The sequence below is a fragment of the Terrapene carolina genome, unplaced genomic scaffold (genome assembly GCF_002925995.2).
Source record: "Terrapene carolina triunguis isolate 2854851 unplaced genomic scaffold, T_m_triunguis-2.0 Scaffold139, whole genome shotgun sequence".
Lineage (NCBI taxonomy): Eukaryota > Metazoa > Chordata > Testudines > Emydidae > Terrapene > Terrapene triunguis.
This window is the reverse complement of record NW_020664490.1, coordinates 8458252-8479980: the sequence shown is the minus strand read 5'-3', so window position 1 is coordinate 8479980 and position 21729 is coordinate 8458252. Positions and strand designations below refer to the sequence as shown.

At 46.2% G+C, this 21729-nt stretch overlaps 1 protein-coding gene across 2 annotated transcripts in view; it reads left to right on the top strand.

The window, feature by feature from the left end:
* The window catches only part of LOC112103157 (stAR-related lipid transfer protein 13), a 208930-nt gene that overhangs the window by 31151 nt on the left and 156050 nt on the right, over positions 1 to 21729 (top strand). Inside the window, exon 1 of one of the 2 annotated variants that reach the window (XM_026653530.2) lies at positions 19771 to 20029. The exons of the other annotated variant lie outside the window; for it this stretch is intronic. Coding sequence (XP_026509315.1) covers positions 19861 to 20029 — 169 coding nt within the window. The 5' untranslated portion in view covers positions 19771 to 19860. Of the gene's footprint in view, positions 1 to 19770; positions 20030 to 21729 lie in introns of those variants that run through there. 2 annotated transcript variants of the gene reach the window in all.

Sequence of the window (21729 nt, the reverse complement as noted above, 5' to 3'; positions counted from 1 at the left end):
ATGGAATGAAGTGAGCACTTTCCACAACAGCTGGTTTCACCTTTTTCCTCAGGACACTAAATTAATCTCCATCTGTAGAAATCACTGTTTAGAGAAAGTGAGTACACAGGCTCAGAATAACTGTATAAAGCAGCTGACAGAATAAAATAGTACAATAATGGAAGGTGCTAGAGGAGTTCATGGGAATGATGAGAAAACTAATAGGGAAAAGGGCTGCTTTGTGATTATAGAATTCATGGGTTGGGCTATGTCTTCCTTTGGCAAAACCAATGGGAGGCACAAAGTACTTCCTTTATCTGGCTTAAATGTGTAGTCTTTCAAATTAATTGAATGCCACCTTTTTCTTATATCATGAGGTAAATGGGAGCACCCAATTTTTCTTCTCTAAACACTTCATTATTTTATCTACCTCTATTAAATCCTCTCTTATTTGTCTCAGTTGAGATTGCCAAAGCCATGCAAGGGATCAAGCCTCCCAGCTCCCTTTGAAATGAAAGGGATTTGTATGACCAAAGCCTGTAGTCGGCTTTGAAAATCTTAAAACTCCTCTCTAAGTACAAAGTTCATCTTTTCTATCTCTCCTCAGACAGAAGTCTTTCCATGTCTCTGATCATTTGTGATGTCCTTCTCTGAAGCTTTTCTGTTTCTGCTACATATTGGCTTTGGCATTGCCATTAGGGGTGCCAGGTGTCCAGTTTATGACTGGAAAGTCTGGTCAAAAAGCTGTGCAGTCTCCGGTCAGTACTGCTGACTGGACCCCAAAATCTGGTTACCACAGTAACCGCAATCGGCCTTCACCACTGGGAGGATGGGAAGAGTAGCTGCTGGTGGAGGAGCTCAGCTGATGGAGAGAAACTTAATCTGAGGAATGCTCCAATACATCTGTTAGTCTATAAGGTACCACAGGACTCTGTCGCTTGAAGTTAGTAGAGATATTCTGGATTCTTATAGAAGAATGGCGCTTTATCAGCCTGGCTTGCTTCGCAGTATCACTTCTGAAGGTAAGGAAGCTTTGGTTTCATAAAAGAACAGAAGCAAATAGTTTTGCTTTAATTTTTCAAATTAATATTTTGGTAGCTACTGTCCTTCCCCATAATTACTGGCTCACTAGTGCGGGCAAATGCTTTTATTTCAATAAAAAGTTGATAACTTGATTATGGCCCCAGTTAAGCAAAGCACTTAAATGCTTGTTTAAACATGTGCCGAAGGGATTCCATGAAGGACTTAGGCATTGCAACACTGAGGGTATGACTACACTACGAAATTAGGTCGATTTTATAGAAGTCGCTTTTTAGAAATCGATTTTATACAGTCGATTGTGTATGTCCCCACTAAGTGCATTAAGTCAGCGGAGTGCGTCCTCACTACCATGGCTAGCATTGACTCGCGGAGCAGTGCACTCTGGGAAGCTATCCCACAGTTCCCGCAGTCTCTGCTGCCCATTAGAATTCTGGGTTAAGCTCCCAGTGCCTGATGGGGCAAAAACATTGTCGCGGGTGGTTTTGGGTATACGTCGTCAGTCTCCTCTCCCTCCCTCCGTCCGTGAAAGAAACTTCAGATAATCATTTTGCCCCTCTTTTCCTGGGTTACCCGTGCAGATGCCATAGCATGGCAAGCATGGAGCCCGCCTCAGCTCACCACTGCTGTTGCGAGCATTGTAAACACCTCGCGCATTATACTGCAGTATGTGCAGAACCTGGCTAAGAGATGGCAGCACGAGGATGATTGTGAGGAGGACATGGACACACACGTTCCTGAAAGCACGGGATGTGGCAATTGGGACATCATGGAGGCAGTAGGGCTGGTTGATACAGTGGAACGCTGATTCTGGGCCCGGCAAATAAGCACAGACTGGTGGTACCGCATAGGGTTGCAGGTCTGGGATGATTCCCAGTGGCTGCGAAACGTTTGCATGCATAAGGCCACTTTCCTGGAACTCTGTGTTGCTTTCTCCCACCCTGAAGCACAGGAATACCAAGATGAGAGCTGCCCTGACAGTTGAGAAGTGAGTGGCGATAGCCCTGTGGAAGCTGGCAACATCTGACTGCTACCGATCAGTCAGGAATCAATTTGGAGTGGGCAAATCTACTGTGGGGGCTGCTGTGATTCAAGTAGCCAGTGCAATCACTGACGTTCTGCTATCAAGGGTAATGACTCTGGGAAATGTGCAGGTCATAGTGGATGGCTTTGCTGCAATGGTTTCCCTAACTGGTGGGGCGATAGACGGAACGCATATCCCTATCTTGGCACCGGACCACCTTGCCAACCAGTACATAAACTGCAAGGGATACTTCTCAATGGTGCTGCAAGCACTGGTGGATCACAAGGGACGTTTCACCGACATCAACGTGGGATGGCTGGGAAAGGTGTATGACGCTTGCATGTTTAGGAACTCCGGGCTGTTTGAGCAGCTGCAAGAAAGGACTTACCATATATACTTGTTCATAAGCCGAATTTTTTTAGTAAAAAAGGGAAGCACCAGAGAAGGGGGTCAGCTTATGAACAGGTATAGAGAGGGAGAGGTGGGACACAGTCCCTCCCCCCAACAGAGGGAGCAAGGAGAGGCAGCAGAGCCAGAAGGGAAGAGGCGGGGTCAGAGTCTCTCCGCTTCTGGCCACGCTGCTCTCCCCCCCCCCAGCCTCCAAAGCAGCTGCAGCTCTGGGGTTGGCGGGCTGCAGCTGTGCTGCTCGGCCCCACCACCCCAGAGCAGGCTGTGGCCACACCGTCGGAGCATACTGCGGCCGTGCCACCCGGCCCAGCCCGCTGGAACATGCTGCGGCCACGCCACCTGGTCTGGCCCACCGGAGCATGCTGCAGCCACACTGCCCAGCCTGCCGGAGCAGCTCCAGCCAGGTCAGAGACATCCTCCCCTGGCCCTCCCCAAATAAGGTGGGAAGGGATGGGATGGGGGTCCTGGGCTAGGGGTGGGGTCACGTGAGGGGTGGTCACAGGGGTTACTCCTCTGACTCCCAGTTTCTCCCCCCCAAAAAAATTTCCTCACCAGTTGCTGTCCCGGCCTGTCAGGGTAAGCAGCTGGCACGCTGGGACACTTTGTTTACTTAAGTTTACCTCCGTGCCTATGGACGCTCGAGGTAAACAAACCATCTCACCCACCAGCAGCTTATCCTGATGGCCCGGGAGCAAAAGTTTGCTGACCCCTGAATAATAGGGTCGGCTTATGAACAGGTTATAAAAAGTTTCCATTTTTACTTATCCATCTTGGGGGCGGGGGGGTCGGCTTATAAACGAACCGGCTTATGATCGAGTATATACGGTACTTCCCAGACCAGAAAATTACTGTTGGGGATGTTGAAATGCCAATAGTTATCCTTGGAGACCCAGCCTACCCTCTTGCTCCCATGGCTCATGAAGCCATATGCAGGCAACCTGGACTGTAGTAAGGAGCAGCTCAGCTATAGGCTGAGCAAGTGCAGAATGATGGTAGAATGTGCCTTTGGACGTTTAAAAGCTCGCTGGAGCTGTTTGTTGACTAGGTTAGACCTCAGCGCAACCAATATTCCCATTGTTATTACTGCTTGCTGTGTGCTCCATAATATCTGAGAGAGTAAGGGGGGGGACGTTTATGGCTGGGTGGGAGGTTGAGGCAAATTGCCTGGTTGCCAATTTTGAACAGCCAGACACCAGGGTGATTAGAAGAGCACAGGTAGGCGCGCTGTGCATCAGAGAGGCCTTGAAAACCAGTTTCATGACTGGCCAGGCTACGGTGTGACAGTTGTGTGTTTCTCCTTGATGCAAACCCACCCCTTTTGTTGATTTAAATTCCCTGTAAGCCAACCACCCTCCCCCCTTCGATCACAGCTGGCAAAGGAAATAAAGTCACTATTGTTTTGAAACCATACATTCTTTCATTATTAATTTAAAAAAAAGGGGAGATAACTGATAAGGTAGCCTGGGTGGGGTAGGGGAGGAGGGAAGGACAAGGCCACATTGCTTATTGTAGCCACACTACAAATCAAAACTGTTTGAATGACAGCCTTCTGTTGCTTGGGGCATCCTCTGGAGTGAAGTGGATGGGTGCCCGGAGCCTTGCCCCCCCGCGTTCTTGGGCGTCTGGGTGAGGAGGATATGGAACTTGGGGAGGAGGGCAGGCAGTTGTACAGTGGATGCAGCGGCAGTCTGTGCTCTTGTTGGCTTTCCTTCAGCTCCACCAGATGCCTGAGCAGGTCCGTTTGCTCCCCCATTAGCCTCAGCATTGCATTCTGCCTCTTCTCATTGCGCTCACTCAATGCTTTCCTGGACTCTGCCACTGAATGCCTCCATGCATTCAACTGTGCCCTATCCGTGCGGGAGGACTGCATGAGTTCGGAAAACATGTCATCATGAGTGCGTTTTTTTTCGCCTTCTAATCTGCGAAACTCTCAGGGACGGAGATGATAGGGGGAGCATAGAAACATTTGCACCTGCGGGGGGATAAAAAGGGAGAGTAAAATTTAAGAAGATACATTTCTGAGAACAAAAGGGAGACTCTTTCACAGTGAATCAAGCAATTCACAGCAGACAGCACATGTACTTTAGGTACAAGGTCGCATTTTGCCTTTTATATTGAGCACCTGCCGGTATGGTGACACATCACACATGGCTGGGCAACAGAATTCGGTTTCCAGGCAGCCATGAGAAGCCAAACCCACGTACCCTTTGGCTTACAACGCCTTCATAACATGTGGGAATGTTTTCAAACTGCAGCGCCCTCCTTTCCCATAGCAAGCAATGCCCGTTGGGTTTGTCATTTAAAAGGAGGGGCTGCGGTTTTTGGGTGGATGTGCAGCACACACCTCCCCCCACTCCTCCTCATGGCTATTTGGGATGATCCCTTCACCCCTCCCCCCACCACGTGGCTATTCTCAGGGATGATCCCTTTTAGCCAAGCGTAAACAGCCCAACATGAACGGAGTCCTTTTACTGTTCCTTTACAAAAATTCCCCTATTTCAACCAGGTGAGCATGGATGATATCACTCTCCTGAGGCTGACACAGAAAGATATAGACCAAATGTTGCTTGAATGTGACCAAAACCCAGGATCATTCGCTGCCATGCTTTGTGCTGCAATGATTCCAGAATACTTGCTACTGGCTTGGTGTGGTAAAGTGTTCTACCGTGGAGGACGAAATAAGGCAGCCCTCCCCAGAAACCTTCTGCAAAGGCTTTCAGAATACCTTCAGGAGAGCTTCATGGAGATGTCCCTGGAGGATTCCCACTCCATCCCCAGACACGTTAACAGACTTTTCTAGTAGCTGTACTGGCTGCGAATGCATCCCAAGTCTTCAGGACAAATCAAACATTAAACACTATTGCTTTTAAACCCTGTACTGTAGTTACAAATGTGCACTCACCAGAGGTGCCTTCTCTGGCTTCAGGGTCGGGGATCCCGCCTTGGGAGGGTATTGGCTCCAGGATGATGAAAAGGTCCTAGCTGCTGGGAAGAATGGATTCACCACTTGCCTGCTGCGCATTCTCCTTCTCCTCCTCCTCCGTGTTGTGTGAGACTCCTGCCTTGCAGGTGTCCACAGACAGTGGTGGGGTAGTGGTAGGGTCCCTCCCTAGAATGCCATGCAGCTGACCATAGAAGCAGCATGTATGGGGCTCTGACCCAGAGTGACCGTTTGCCTCCTTTGTCTTTTGGTAGGCTTGCCTAAGCTCCTTGACTTTCACGCGGCACTGCTGTGTGTCCCTGTTGTAGCCTCTGTCCATCATGCCCTGTGCGATTTTGGCATATATATTAGCATTTCTTCTTTTTGATCGGAGTTCTTCCTGCACAGATTCTTCTCCCCATACAGCAATCAGATCCAGTGTCTCCCGTTTGCTCCATGCTGGAGCTCGTTTGCGATTCTGGGGGGACTGCATGGTCACCTCTGCTGCTGAGCTCACCACGCTGACCAAACAGGAAATGAAATTCAGAAGTTCCTGGGGCTTTTCCTGTGTACCTGGCTTGTGCATCGGAGTTGAAAGTACTGTCCAGAGCGGTCACATTGGAGCACTCTGGGATAGCTCCCGGAGGCCAATAACGTCGATTTGCATCCGCACAGCCCCAAATTCGACCCAGCAAGGTCAATTTTAGCGCTACACCCCTCGCCGGGGCGGAGTACAGAAGTCGATTTTAAGAGCCCTTTAGGTCGATGGAACAGGGTTGCTTGTGTAGACGCATTCATTATAAAATCGACCTAACGCTGCTAAATTCGACCTAACCCTGTAGTGTAGACCAGGGCTGAGTGTCACGGCACTTAATTTTTAGGTGCCTAGTAAATCACAGGAACAACACAGTGATCCACAAAGCCTAAGACAGGCACCTCGGGTCCTATACAATGAATGGGGAGAGAGAGGCTCCTTAGAATAAACAATGAGGAGTACTTGTTTTTGCTGATACAGACTAACATGGCTACCACTCTGAAACCTGGCTCCTTAGAATGTGATCCACAAAAGCCAGCATGCTAGGCAGCACCCTGCCTAAGCTAGCCAATGGGAGATGCTGTTGTGCTAAATCCACCCTGTTCTCGGAGATAGGCAGCTAGCTCTGATAGTGATCCATTAAGAGGAACCCCTCTCCTGGCCTATGTGCCTATGTAGTTTCTTGAAGGAATGAGTTAGAAGCCTGCCTCACTCCACACAAAGTGGGTGGTGGAGGAGAAGCCTATCTTTACCCCCACTGGGCTGAAAGTTATAAGTACTCACCAGGGATGTAGGACATGCACATTCATTTCCCTCCTTTCTGCTTCATGGGGAGAAAGGAAGAGACCCCTGTTCAAATCCTCAGAAGCGTGCACCAATCACTGAGCTGTGGGATAGCTGGGGAACTCCTTCAGTCTCTCCTGTCAAAACTGTTGCACTCTGGATAAATAAATAAAGAGCAATTGGGCATGTGTGTGAGAGAATGATTTTTGTAGTCTAGTGGTTAGGGCACCCACTTGGGGGGTAGGAGGCCCTGTCTCAAGTCCCCCTGGATCTCAGCATTCTGATTTGATTTAAATAGAAAGCAAAGGAATGTTGGAATCTAGGTTAGAAAAATATAACACTAAGTAAAATTGAGTCTGGGGCATCCATTTTGTTTTATAGAAATATGTAAAATATATAATTACAAAATGGGGGGCCTAAACTGTGTTTTTCATAAGAATCCTAAACAGCAAAGATAGCAGGGCAAGTGTTACCAAGCAGAAGAGTGTACATTAATCCTGGTGTGGTAGTGTTGCACAGAAGGTACCAAACTGAGAGGGATTATAAAACGGCTGGAGTGAATTCTAGATAAGATACTGAAATCCACTGTTTTAAATCTCTGGATTCTAGGTCACCATAGTGCCTAGTATGAAGAGCTCTTGCCATAACACTCTTTGTATTGCTTTCTCTTTAGCAAGCCTCGTGACTCAGAGGTTTGGAGCAATTATCTCCCCTTTTATGGAAAGGATCAGTTGGTGCAGTTGTTAAGTTCCTTAAGACTGGGGAGAGGTTTATTGCTGGGCCGGGTCAGGCAACATATGGGAGGAAATAGGACATTCTCCTGAGACACATTAACTTTTTGTCAAGGCATTTTATTGAAAGTTTGGAAAATACACAGGTCATTAATTGGGTCCAGATTTAGCTACTGCAAATAGTGCAAAGATGCAGCATGCCAGATTCTTTCCCCTACTTGTGTTTTTTTTACTACAATTTCTATTTATGGATGTTTTGATTTAGTGACATCATTGCTTTAATATAGCGGTAGTTCATTGTTTTATAATGGAACTCCTCTCTCTTGATTATTTTTTTGCCATAGCTGCATGTGTAAAATTTGTAAATCAACACAGTTTAACTACAAAAATAATCAGCAATACGAGCTGAGTGGAAAATAGCTTGTAGATCAAACTCCCTTTAATTGTAAACGAGGAAAGTTTTGGGAGACAATGATCACCCTTAACGCTAGCATATTTCATGATTCCTCCCAAGTCCTCTCACAACAGTGTTGGCATTTTTTCCCCTATCCAAATCATGCTAGTGTAATAAGAAAGCTGAAGACATTGAGCCCTGGGACAGCAGCCTGAAAAAGATGAATTGGCTTCTCAGCATGGGCCACAAAACAGCAATGTCACCCACGTCAACATTTCAGTGTCTTTTCTGAGGCTCTTGGGAAGGGATGATATGCACCCACCAGCCTGACTCCAAGCCCTTTCTGAGCCCTCTCTGTGCCTTCAGCCCAACATTTCCCCAGCCTCGGCTCCTCAAGTGCAGGTTGGGGCCAAGGTGGGAGTTTGGCAGCAGAGTCAGCTAAGCTATTCACACTTCATGCAGAATAGTAGAGAGTCATCAGAAAGGAAGCCTCCATGTTCCTCCAATTTGGGCTCCACTCAGTCCCAGGAAATGTAGGCATTCCCTGTTCTCTGTCCAGGCAGTCCTGAATTGGGTTACAGGAGATAGAAAGTGTAGTTCTAGTTGGAAAGTAAGTCTATGAGGCACAATATGCATTGTGTCTCAATAAATTCCATATCAACTGTGCTTAATTTGCAAGGAAATTTTTTTTTCCAACTGCCACTTCTTTCAACGTACTCTGGGCATCTGTCACATCAGTAACAGAGGACCAGATCCACAAAGGGACTTAGACATCATAACATTGAGCGTTGCAAAGCCTAACTTTAAAGGGCATAGATCACAGTGTTCTTCTTGTGATTCTCTACCTGAGCTGGGCACCTACGCTCCCTCCACAATGAATGGGTAGAGATAGATTCCTTAGAATGCGATCCACAAAATGCAGCACCCTAGGCGGGGAGCCACTTAAGCTAGTCAATGGGAGATACCAATGAGAGGAGATGACCTAAGCCCTGCCCCTCTTACAGAGACAGGTGGCTCACTGCAGCCTGGACTTAGGCACCTATCTTTGCTTGTGATCAACTAAGGGTACGTCTTCACTACCCGCCGTATCGGCGGGTAACAATCGATTTATCCGGGATCGATATATCGCATCTCATTAAGACGTGATATATCGGTCCCCGAACGCGCTCACAGTCGACTCCGGAACTCCACCAGAGCGCAGTCGACGGGGGAGCCACGGCCATCGATCCCGCGCCGTGTGGACCCCAGGTAATTCGATCCAAGATACTATTCGCGTAGCTGAAGTTGCGTAACTTAGATCGATTCCCCCCCCCCCCCCCAGTGTAGACCAGCCCAAAGTGGGAGAAGATAGGTACTCCTCTGCCTAAATTGCATTTGGGGCCCAAACCAGTAGGCATACTCAGAGGCTACCTAACTCCACACAAAACAGCCATGGTGGGGCAAGAGAGAGCCCTCCTTTATAACCTTTACCCAGTGATTGGGATACTGACCCAGGCTCTGGGAGACTCCTTGTTCAAGTCCCCCCTCTGCCTGATGAGATCTGCCACCTCTCAGGTGAGTGCTCCAATGACTAGGCTATGTAGTCGTTGTCACTCTCCTAACAATGGTATTGATCTACTACAAGATGAAAATGTGGAATTGTTTATATTCATGCAGAAAAGGTGGGAGTGTTCAATATTTATTTCTGTATGTATTTTGGGGGGAAACAGATGATGTGTCATATCACACAATAATATTCTTTTCATTCCACTAGTAATCTCAGGAGGATGTTAAACAGCAGCTACCAAAGTTACACATTTTTAAATCATCAGGTCCAGATAACTTACATCCAAGAGTTTTAAATGAGTTGTCTGAGGAGCTCATTGGACATTAATGTTGATTTTCAATAAGGGAAAACGGGAAGTTCCAGAAGACTGGAAGAAAGCTAATGTTGTGCCAATATTTTTAAAAGGGTAAACAGGATGACCCTGGGAATTATAGGCCTGTCAGTCTGACGTTGATTCCAGGCAAGATAATGAAGTGGCTGATATGGAGCTCAATAAAGAATTAATGGCAGGTAACATAATTAATGCCAATCGATATGTCTTTATGGAAAGTAGTTTCTGTCAAGCTAACTTGATATCTTTTTTTTTTTTATGAGATTATAAATTTGGATGCGAACGGTAATAGTGTTGATATTATAGACTGGCTGTTTTGTGTGGAGTTAGGTGGCCTCTGAGCATGCTTACTGGATCCGGTCCACATGCAAGTTAGATGGAAGAATGCCTGTCATCCCCTGGTTTGTGGATCACTCTGGGACTTAGGCAGGAGATAGGTGCCCAGGAACCTAGAGGGAGCCAGATGTGCGTATGCCCAGAGGCAGTAACATAGGCACCTAGGGAACTTTTATTGCACAAACTTAGGCACTGAGCAGGGCCGGCTCCAGGCACCAGCCCACCAAGCTTGTGCTTGGGGCGGCACCTGGAGGGAGGTGGAGCGGTGCTCCGGCTCCGGCCGCCGGGGAGAGCGGGGCCACAGCCGGGCTCGCCGCCATCCCCCCGGCGCTCTGGCCGCCCTCCCCCCCGCCCCCCGGGGGGGGGCGGGGCGCCGCCGCGGGCGCGCCCCCCCCCCCCCCCCCGGGGCTCCGGCTGCCCTCCCCCCCTTTTTTGCCTGGGGCAGCAAAAAAGCCAGAGCCGGCCCTGGCACTGAGTGAATTTAGGTGACTACAGGGATAGGTAGCAGCTGAGCAGGAGTCTTGTGGCTCGCAGTGGGGCCTAAAAACTGGATTTAGGCACCTAAATCTGGGCAGAACCAGGTTCATATTTTGTGTGCCCCAGCACCTGGATCGTGGCCCTGCCCTCCGCTCCATCTGTGCTCCGTCCCGAGGCCCCACCCCTGTTCAGCCTCTTCCCCCTGAGACCCTGCCCGCCACTCACACGGGGGAAGGGGGCAGAGAGAAGCAGGCGGCAGATAGGGCCTTGGGGCAGAGTGCAGGTCTCAGGGGGAAGAGGCCGAGCAGGGGTGGGGCCTCGGGGCGGAGTATGGGTAGAGTGGGGAGTGGGGCCATCATCCAGGTGCCGGGGCCCCTTCTGAGTGTGGGCCTGGTGCCACAGCACCATTGGCGCCATTGTAAACCCAGTACTGAATTTGGGGCTTAGGTGCGTAAGTACCTTTGTGCATGTGGGCCAGAGTTCCTACAGGCCAAATGTGCCCTCATCAACACCTCTGCCACCTACTGGCTCCAGATTATGCTTCTAGTGCCACCTGTTAGCTGTAAGTGGGTTGGCACAGGTGTTCATGAGGGCGTGCTTCAAAACCAGTGGGGTTGCATAGTTGTAGGTGGGGGTATAATTTAACCTGCAGATGAAGCTGTACAGGTGGGGGGGGGGGGGGGAAAGCATCTTTTTACTGACAAACTGAGCACATTTGGTACAGAAATCAGTGAGACACAATGAATACAAAACTCTATGGTACCATATTTACAAAGTCATTTTGTCAGGGTAGACCCACACTTTAATATCCGGGATTGTACCCATTTATTTCATTCCATCTTAGTACTGTTTAAGGACCATATTCAACTAAGCATTTAAGCATATGTCTAACTGGCACTGACTCCAACGGAACTTAAACACATGCTTAAAGGTAAGCTTCCCAATACCACCCGCACAATATGTTTAAACCTTGCACCAATAATGTATTTATTTTGCTTCTTTTTCCATTTGCAAAATGTTTATTCATTCAGAGTTATTTGCTCTTCTTTTTCCTCAGGAAGTAATTATGGTCTGTAGATTGTTTGTTTGTGAATTCCATGGAATTCACAATTCACTCTCTATTTGTAGTCATCTAAGTCACCTGGTATTGTTTTGGTTCTTTGGATTGCTTATGCAACAAACATAAGAGCAATACAGATTTTGTACTAAATATGGTAATATAAATGTCAAGATTCACAGTTCACACTGTTGGTTAGTTGTTAGTCTATTTGAAGTTTGCTTTCTGCCAATATTGGAGCTAACAGTTCATTTCTCACAAGCATTTACTACTAAAGCTGAGCACTTGAATGTTTGTGGAAAGTGAATTTGCAAGAGATGCAAACATTTATATTGGGATTTGCTTGTAAGTCAAAACAAATATTAATGAATAGCTTTTGTACTATTCGGCACTTCTGCTAAACCTCGCCCTGGAGTAATCAAGTCTAGGAAACAGAGGTTATCTCTGTCTTCATACTGTTCAATCCTGGACCTCTCTGATATTGTTAACAAGGGTGCCAATTAGGGACAATGTGATGATGGGATTTATGATGTGAATCCCCATTCACTTCCAAGTGGGGCCTCCTTTGAGCTGGGGTGGCAACTGAAAAGGGCTGTATCCCATTTATAATCTATTGGAACCATCTAATCCCTAAAATCACTAACGTTGTTTTAAAAGGCTATTTCCAAATTGCAGTATTATAGCAATATGAGCTTTAATGGTTTTCAGACAAAATGTTCAGGGCTCCACGTATATCTACTTTGTCACATATACCCTTATCAGTGCCAGAGTGTTCAGCACTTAACAGGATCAGCCCAAAATGTCTAATTCAGTAGTTAGACCCTGATTCAGCAAAGCACTTAAACACTTGTGTAACTTTTAAGCACTAGACTGCAGGGATTGCTCGCTTACAGTTCCCCTGGGAGTACACAGGGACTAGCAAATCCACACCCCCATGCAGCGGCCAGCAGAGCTAATTGGCGATGCTGGGGGTACTACAAGGAGGGTGTGGTTGTGAGACTGCATGGTTGGGAGTTAGCCAGTGTTCTCTCTGCACACACCCCTTGCTATGGGGTATGGCTGCAAACCACAATGGGGCCTAGAGTGATTATCTTTTATGGCCTAGCAATATACTCATTTCTAGGTGGTGGTTTTGGCATGTATGGGCTGATAAGCTTGGTGCTTTCCATGTCCCCTTATTGGTATAAGCTGAGTTACTTCTTTTGTTCTCTTGTGGGCTTTAGGGCATGTGAGAGGGAGCCGATGAAATGAGTCAAATTGGGCGGTTGCCATTCTTCCCTCCCCCCACTACCTGTTGAATCTATAAACACATCACCCGTAGGCCGAGTCCTCATCTCACTTAAATTCCCTGCTTGCATTAGAGCTCCTTTCTGTGATGTGACCAGGACATTAATGTTCTTCTAATCAGGGCATATGTTTTATAGCAGTATTAGCCTTTATACATGAAGTTCTTAAAATACAAATGGATAATCCTCTGATGTTAGAACTGGAGGGGAGAGGAGAAGTCCTGTACGATTCAGAAGCCTCCTTGGCTGATTTGAGGTTACTTAATCGTGTCTGAGCTTCATTTTCATGCAGAGAAAAAAGGCCTTGCACAGCAGTATTCATTTTACAAACTCACGATCAGACAGTTTACACAGCAGTTGCCTTGCCTACAAAACACATCAGTATTGTGCTTTCCAGTTAGACCAGGGGTAGGCAACCTATGGCACGCGTGCCGAAGGCGGCACACGAGCTGATTTCCAGTGGCACTCTCACTGCCCAGGTCCTGGCCACCGGTCCAGGGGGCTCTGCATTTTAATTTAATTTTACATGAAGCTTCTTAAACATTTAAAAAACCTTATTTACTTTACATACAACAATAGTTTAGTTATATATTATAGACATATAGAAAGAGACCTTCTAAAAACTTTAAAATGTATTACTGGCATGCGAAACCTTAAATTAGAGTGAATAAATGAAGACTCGGCACACTACTTCTGAAAGGTTGCTGACTCCTGAGTCAGACAGTACTCTGTTGCAATGCTATGCAGATGTGACTTCTTTACCTCTCAGCTGTATTGAAATCCTTAATAAATTATTCCTGTCACCTCCTGCCCCTCTCCCTCAATAAAAATCAGCTCACAGAAAAGCGGGGGGAGGGGGGAGAACACAGCCTTATGAAGAGGTTGGAAGCTGCAGTCAGACAGAGTGAAAAGTTTCTGGCTGCTGCAGGGTTCTCACTTCTTTTCGCCATGTATAAACTAGCTTCCAGCCTGCATTAATCCTAGCTCAGCTCTCAAAAGAACTCTACTGTTCAAACAGTAAACATTAAGCAATGAATTGCTTCTGATTGTAAATGCAGTATTTACATGTGCAAGGTTTAAACAGGTAGCTACCTAGGTTATCAAAGTGGGGACACTACTCACAAATGCAGCTATGCTTTAGGGGTTCATTTATCTCCCACAAAAATGTGATCTGAATTTGAAAAAGGTTGCTGCTTGCTGGTGCTTCATAAACTGCTTGTAGCTTTATTAAAAAGAGAGATGCTTATAAGATGTATGCCAGGTACTAGATATGACCAAAATCTCACAACTCAAATGTCCTACTACAAATAGTTTATTGCTCTTTGTATAGTTCTAACAGCAAAAGTGTGCATGTCTTCAGTGACTTGAAAGTGGAGTTCTGGAGTTTCCAGCTTGTTATGATTGCATGTTAATAACATCTGTGCGGGTAATTTGACAAGGAAACAATGTCGTTCTCATGGTATTAGTGCTTTAAAATTAAGAGAAACCATAGTTATGATTTAATTTTAGATGTGACATAACATCTCAATGTAAGTAATAATTGAGGGGGAAAGGGGTTGCAGCAGTAAGATCACATGGTTATTCATTTATTGTGTGAGAACCATAAATTAAATTCCATGCTAAAAGAACTTCTGCCACCAACGGCACCATACTCCTATCTCACGCTGGAAAGACTGGGAATACTATAATCTTGTCTCATGTTAAGCACCAGCATTCTAAGGCCAGCGGGAGCTACAGAACAGAAACTGATTTATAATCTTACACTAACAGTATGCTCAGAAAGGCTGACTGTAAGTGGAGACTTTAATCAAATATAATTTAGAGTTTCTACAGTATATTGTGTGATATGCTCTTCACCCCATTACAGAATCCTGTGCTGAACAAAATGGAGGCAGATTTCCAATGCTGTTGATGACTGCTCTTTAGTTATGCATTCACACATGCAAAGAACACCCATCTTTCAGTATGGGGCAAACCATAATGTGGCTTTGTCAGTTTCATCAGTGCTTAGATACTATGATAAGCACATTAGAAACACCATGCTGTCCTTAGATAGATGTTTAAGTGAGTCTCCCTTGTGATCTTCCAAAGAACTACAGTGTTGTCAAACCCAAGTATTCATCCTGGGAGATGTAGTCCAGATCATCACATAAGGAGAACTGGGACATGAGCAACCGAATGACAGTTCCCACAAGGCACTGTCATGGCATTTCCAAATTGAAATATTTCAGGTTTTGGCTGAAATATGTTGGGTTTTGGCTGAAATTTTTCAGTTTTGCATTTTCAGTTTTTCTATGAAAAAATCCCCATTGTACAGACGGGAAAACTGAGACAAAGAGAGCTCAGCAACCCATCCTATGACCCAGTGGCAGAGCTGGGAATAGAACAGAGGTCAGGTCTGGTTCCCCAGCCCCTGGATCATGCTGCCTTCCAAAAATCTGTATGTTTTATACCTGTGCAGAAGTTCTGTAGGTTACTATGCAACCTTTGTATAGTACAGGGGGAAGTTTTCAACCTGTGACCAAATGTCCAACCTCATTAAACTATGCATTTAAGAATCAGTCTACAGAATTTGCTCTGGGGTGTTAATTAACATTGAAATATAATTGTTAGTATGTAGCAGCTTTCATCTAGAGCAGAGGTGGGCAAACTTTTTGGCCCGAGGGTCACATCTGGATGGGGAAATTGCATGCAGGGCCATGAATGTAGGGCTGGGGCAGGGGGTTGGGGTACAGGGTGTGGGAGGGGGTGTGGTGTGCAGGAAGGTGCTCAGGGCAAGGGGTTGGGGCAGAAGAGGGGTGTAGGGTTTACGAGGGGGCTCAGGGAAGGGGGTTCGGGTGCAGGAGGGGGTGCACAGTGTGGGAGGGGGTTCAGGGCAGGGGGTTGGGCGCAAGAGGGGTGCGAGGTGCAGCAGGGGGTTCTCAGGGCAGGGGTTGGGGTGTGGGGAGTGGCAGGGGGTTGGGGTGCAGGCAGGGGGCTCAGGGCAGGGAGTTGTGGTATAGGAGGGGTTCAGGGTGCGGGCTTACCTGGAGCAGCTCCGAGGTGGCAGCAGCGTGCACCAGGGCCAGGACAGGCTACCTACCTGCCCTGTCCCCGGCCCCGCTCCACTGTGCTCCGGGAAGTGGCCAGCACCACGTCCCTGTGGCCCCTGGGGGAGGAGGAGCAGAGGGCTCCGCGCAGTGCCCTCGCCTATGGGTACCTCCCCCGATGCTCCTATTGGCTGCGGTTCCCGGTTCCCAGTTCCTGGAGCAGAGCAGGGCAGGGCCTGCGGCGCCACGGGGGTGGCAATCCCGTGGGCTGGATCCAAAGCCCTGAGGGGCCATGGTTTGCCCACCCCTGACCTAGAGGATCTGTGGTTCAGGGTGCTCTTTGCATTTATACAAAAATAAACACATGAGCTGATAGTCACATTAAATGGCACACAGTCAGAACAAGTTTTGCTCTTCTAGTGCTCATAAATGGAAACACTCTAAACAGAACACTGGAGGGGCAACTAGCTCTGATTGTTTCTTCTTTAGTGGGACCACTGTTTAAGGACTGGATTGTAACCATACGATGTAGTCTGAGTAGGGTTGCCAAGTGTCTGGTTTTTGACCGGTATGCCCAGTCGAAAAGGGACCCTGGCGGCTCCGGTCAGCACCGCCAACTGGGCCATTAAAAGTCCGATCGGCGGCGCAGCGGGGGCTAAGGCAGGCTTCCTGCCTGCCCTAGCTCCGTGCAGCTCCCGGAAGTGGCCGCCAGGTCCTTGAGGCCCTACGTGCACGGAGGCTTTGTGCTGCCCCTGCCCCGAGTGCCAGCTCCGCAGCTCCCATTGGCTGGGAACCACAACCAGTGGGAACTGCAGGACAGAGCCTGCGGGTGTGAGAGCAGTGTGCGGAGCCTCCCTGGCCGCCCATGTGCTTAGGTGCTGGAGGGACCTGGTGGCTGCTTTCTGGGAGCCGTGGTAAGTGCTGCCCGCACCCCCACACACACACCCCTGCCTGGTCCTGAGCCCCCTCCTACACCCCAGACCACTCATCCCTGGCCCCACTCCAGAGCCTGCACCCCCAGTCCAGAGCCCATACCTTCCCTGCACCCCAAAGCCCTGTCCCGCACCCCGGAGCCCGCACCTCCAACCAGAGCCCTCACCCCCCCTCCCGCACCCAATCCCCTGCCCCAGCGAGTGAGGGTGGAGGAGAGCGAGTGACAGAGGGGGTATGGAGGGAGCGGGGCCTTGAAGAAGAAGAAGGGGATGGGGCCAGGGGTGTTTGGTTTTGTGCTATTAGAAAGTTGGCAACCCTAGGTGGGAAGCGGTAGCCTGACTGCAGCTGATCTCCCTGCCATCCCCTCTGGTGCTGTGGGTAGCCTACAGGGAAGGACAGGGGCTTGTTATTATCTCCTTACTCCCCTGTGTAGGTGCGCAGCTGGGCTTATCATCACAAAGTCCTAAGTGAGGTTATTACACGTTGGCATAGGGCTGAACTGTTGTGGGGTTTTATTTTATTTTTTATGGTTTACATTTTTCGTTAAACTCTTTTTTGCCCTTGGAAAATTCATGAGAAATGAGTTATAATCACACTGATGGAAAAAGTTTCTCCACATTTTAATGAAATTCGAAAATCCCTGTGGGACTTGAACTGTGTGTTTTGAAATATAATATATAGCGATTTTATCCAGTAGGCTTCATAAGGCTCTGTGATTAGCATCTATAAAGTTGCATAAGTAATATATGGCTAAAAGAAAGAACTCATATTTTTTTAATAAATGCAACATAAACATACTGAGAATAAAAAGGGAAAACAAATACAAACTAGACTATACAGCAGGGATGGACTAATCAAATAATAACTCTTCCAGCGAGCAGTGATATCACTTTGGGTAAATAGCGTGAATATTGCTGACATTCAGGAGTATTCAGAAAATTTATTATCCAGGGTTTTCTGCTGAGAAAAGATAGAAGACTGACTGGGCCCATAACTCTACCTAGCTAGGGAAACTGGCCGAGTTAAAGGAGAGCTAAGCATTGCCATCTCACCCAGCTGCAGCTGAGCCCTTCTTGCTCCTCTGAACTCCACACGACAAGGAAAAGTGGTTCCCTTTCTCTGGATGTGAAAGAGTAAAATCTACCCAGGCCTATTCCCAAATGCTATTTTTTTTTCTAATTGAATGTCAATTCTTTTCTGTGACACTCCAGAGATTCCTTGGTCCTTCATGAAAACAGAGGAGGAATGCAGCAAATACGGGACTGTACAGACAGCTCCACATATTGGTAATGGGTCTTGAGGTCTTTCACTTCTAAGACACTGGTTTGAATGTCCGAAGTGTTCCTAGCTCCAGGCAATCCAAGGACCCAGCTGCTCAAACTCCTATCCCTGCATGGTAACCCTAGGTCATTAATAAAATACAAAATATCAATAAATTATAACATGCCAAAAACACTTCTCTAGAATCTATTGTACAGGATGAGAATTAGTGAATAATTTGGGGTGACATTCATTCAGTGGCAACACATGCTACCCCCGCCCCGAAAATCTCAGTAACTATTCTGGGGGGAGTAACTATGTAGGGGTTGGGGCAACAGAATCCACAGGAGCTGGAATGAGAGCTAACCTCCGTGAGCCCCTCATACTTGGAGGGTCCTGGCCACTCAGACCGTGTAAGTGCAGATACAGCCTCCATAGTGGCCTATTTAAAACTGGTACAGAATCAACTGTGTGGTGCGCAGGTAATGCAGAGCCCACCTGCATGCTGACATCAGAGATGCCTTCACTTCATGCTGTGTAAATATAATAGTTCTATTGCATCTAGGGCTTTCCACAGCCCTCCTGCTGTTAGGTGAATTGCAACCTCCATGAACAAATTTAGAGGTATGGACAAAATGAGCTGTTTATAGGCCTTTTCCTTTTCTAATTTCTGCGGTTCAGTGAAATTGCTCTCAAATTCTGTGAAGCTGCTCCCTGTGCATTAGCAGTGCACATGCTGGAAACTGTGATGATCACAAAAATCCATGTTAATGATTCTGCTCCTTTAGAAATGAACTATCCCTAATGGTAGATAGGGAACCATATCATTGATATTTACAGATGTTATAAAAATTAACTGGCACACAGGCTAACCCATTCCATACACCACATGGCATATCGTTTTTTGAATTACTCACTTGTTCTCCAGATGCTAACAACAAATGACAGCACTCTGCTTCCATGTGATTAAACACAGAGGGAATGTGATGCTTTGCAAAAGCAAATGGCTGTTTTTTAAGAATATCTGAAAAACAATGCGCCCATGTATGCATCAAACAAAAAAATACTTGTTTGGGGAACCAAAAGGATGAAACATTTCTCCTCACTTGGTAGCCACGTCTCAGTAACATTAATTTTAGGGATTATTACATTTCTATTAACTTCTGCTGTGTGATTGCTGCTAAATGATGTTTTCATTGGAAGGATTTCATTTGCTCTGGTGCTGGCTGTACTAGGTGGTTGTTTGGATTAGACAGCCCATCCTAAACTTCTTTTTCTAGGCAAACTGTGTGGTATGATGTTAAGAAAATTAGCATGTGCATCTTCTGAAGAAATGAGTAGGCAGCTTTGTGGCAGAGAGTGGAGGAGGATGCAGTTTTCCACAGCTCTGCATGCTAAGGAATTTTGCAGCCTAAAATAGGTATTCCTAGATGGCGTGTTTTGTTTTTTCAAACTCTCCTATCACAGCTCTTCAATGCTTAGTCAGCTCAGAAGCATGCCATTTCTATTTGCCTTCAACCTTGTGTGGGTTTGGAAATGCCTGAACAGACTTCACTTTCCTCTGTAAAGCAGACTGTGTACTTTCACATTCTTTACTTTGGTTGATTGGCCCTTTTAGATCATGTGAGGGGAGCTGGAATCCAGAGTTGTAGCTTTTGCCACTCCTTTTTCTTTTTTAAAGCACTTGCTCTTTCCAGCTTCCTTGGGCTTATTGCCTCTCTTTTTTCGTTACACTCATTAGAATCTGGAATAACTATACAGGGGACTGAAGCAGTGATTTTAAAGGGGCAGAGATGTTTAGGCAGGTGTCCAGGACTTCAGGCTCAGGCTGTTACTATCTAAATTCCATGTCACCTGAGTGCCAAGAGATGTACTTACGATTTGATCAGACTACGAGACGCTCTCCATACAGGATGAGTAGGATTCTTGCACGCCATCAGCTACTAACTAAAATTCAGCAAGGTGAGTTACTGGCTCTAACTGGCTTCTAACTGTTAGTATAATGTCTGCAGGTCAGCCTCTGCATACTAAAAACTTTAGTTAATATTTGAAATTTCAGAGTTTACCTTTCTGTACTCTGAACTGAGTCTAACAGACTCCATTTAAAACAGTCAGTGACAGCATTCTACTGCTAGGTAACTTTTTTATATTCACATACAAAGAACATAAAGATTCACAACAGTGCGTGATCAGTGACTTAACTATATTGCCTTTTAATCATAAACTTCTAGGTAACTTAAATGTGGGCAAGGGACTGAAATTCCTCTTGTCTGATTGCTTGAATGTCATGACGCCAGGCTGCGTATAACTCTGCTACATGTAAAACCTATACATGTAAAACATATTATGTATTGTGCAAATGATCAATTTTACAAAACTAAAGACTGCAAGAGGGTTGGAAAAGGGCTGCTCTGATAAGACTCTTTAGGAAAAACTCATGTGTGATTGTCAAAGAATTATAGAACTTCTGTAACATGTCCTTGAAGATAATTGCTGACTTGTCTTTTTGTCACATATATATCCAGCAAACACTACACCTTCCTTAGAATGTACAGTGTTAGGGCTAAATATATACATATCAGCCTCAAAACAAATTCTTTGGCCTGTGTGCATTTTAAAAGAAATCCTCTTCCAAAGCTCCCTAGAACAGATGTGAAAAACATAAATTTAAAAGCCACCTGTGTTAATTTTTCTAGGTTAAACGGAAGATCAATATATAGTATATCACTGAAGCTTTTCATTTTCCAAATCAAATGTGGACCTACATTCATACAGAAAGAGAATGCCATGTATTTTTCACCTGGATGAAAAAATCTGGAAGATAACATTTTCTTATACAATTCCTGTCTAGTACCTGCTAGCTTACACTCAAAGTATTGCACTCCCTTAACTAAAAACAGACAGAGTAGTGTTAGCTACTCTGTATTACTCTAACACTACTTACTCTCAATCCCAAGAATATAATGTAAAAGTTGATGTGAGTTTCTGCATATGAGCAGTTAAATGGAGTGGCCAATTTAATTTGTCGCTTTCAAATGTTTTCCATATCAGTGGCTGTGGAACTCTGGAAAAAGGTCAAGGATACAGTTATGAAACCCTTATTGTATTTATAAAGGAACAATACATATTTCATTGCCCAGGGTTCGATGAAAGAGATTGTTTCTGTGGCAATTAGGAAACTCTGTTGTTTGCAACAGAGTTTCTGGACTTGGTGATGTTTGAAGGATACTGGCCCTAACTGCAGCCCTGATATCAGGAAGGATATTATGTCATTCCATATACCCTCGATCTTGATTGAATGCAAAAAAAAAGGCAATTTTTCTTCTTTTGGGTTTATTTGAGAATACACGTTGCACAGTATTAGACACAGCTTAATTTTCAGGAAGGGACTACAGCATAGGTGCTGATACTGGGGGTACTTCTGCACCCCCTGGCTTGAAGTGGTTTGCATCATATACAGGGTTTACAGTTTGGTTCAGTGGTTCTCAGTACCTCCACTATACAAATTGTTCCAGTACCCCTGGGCTACAGACAAAATTATTTAACAAGACACTCTTATCTGCCTCTCTGGCTGTATGACTTTTCTCCTCTAAACCTGTATATGTGCCAGAGTATGTGCCTAGATAGCAATGTGTGCCTAATAAATACTTTTGAAAAGGTAG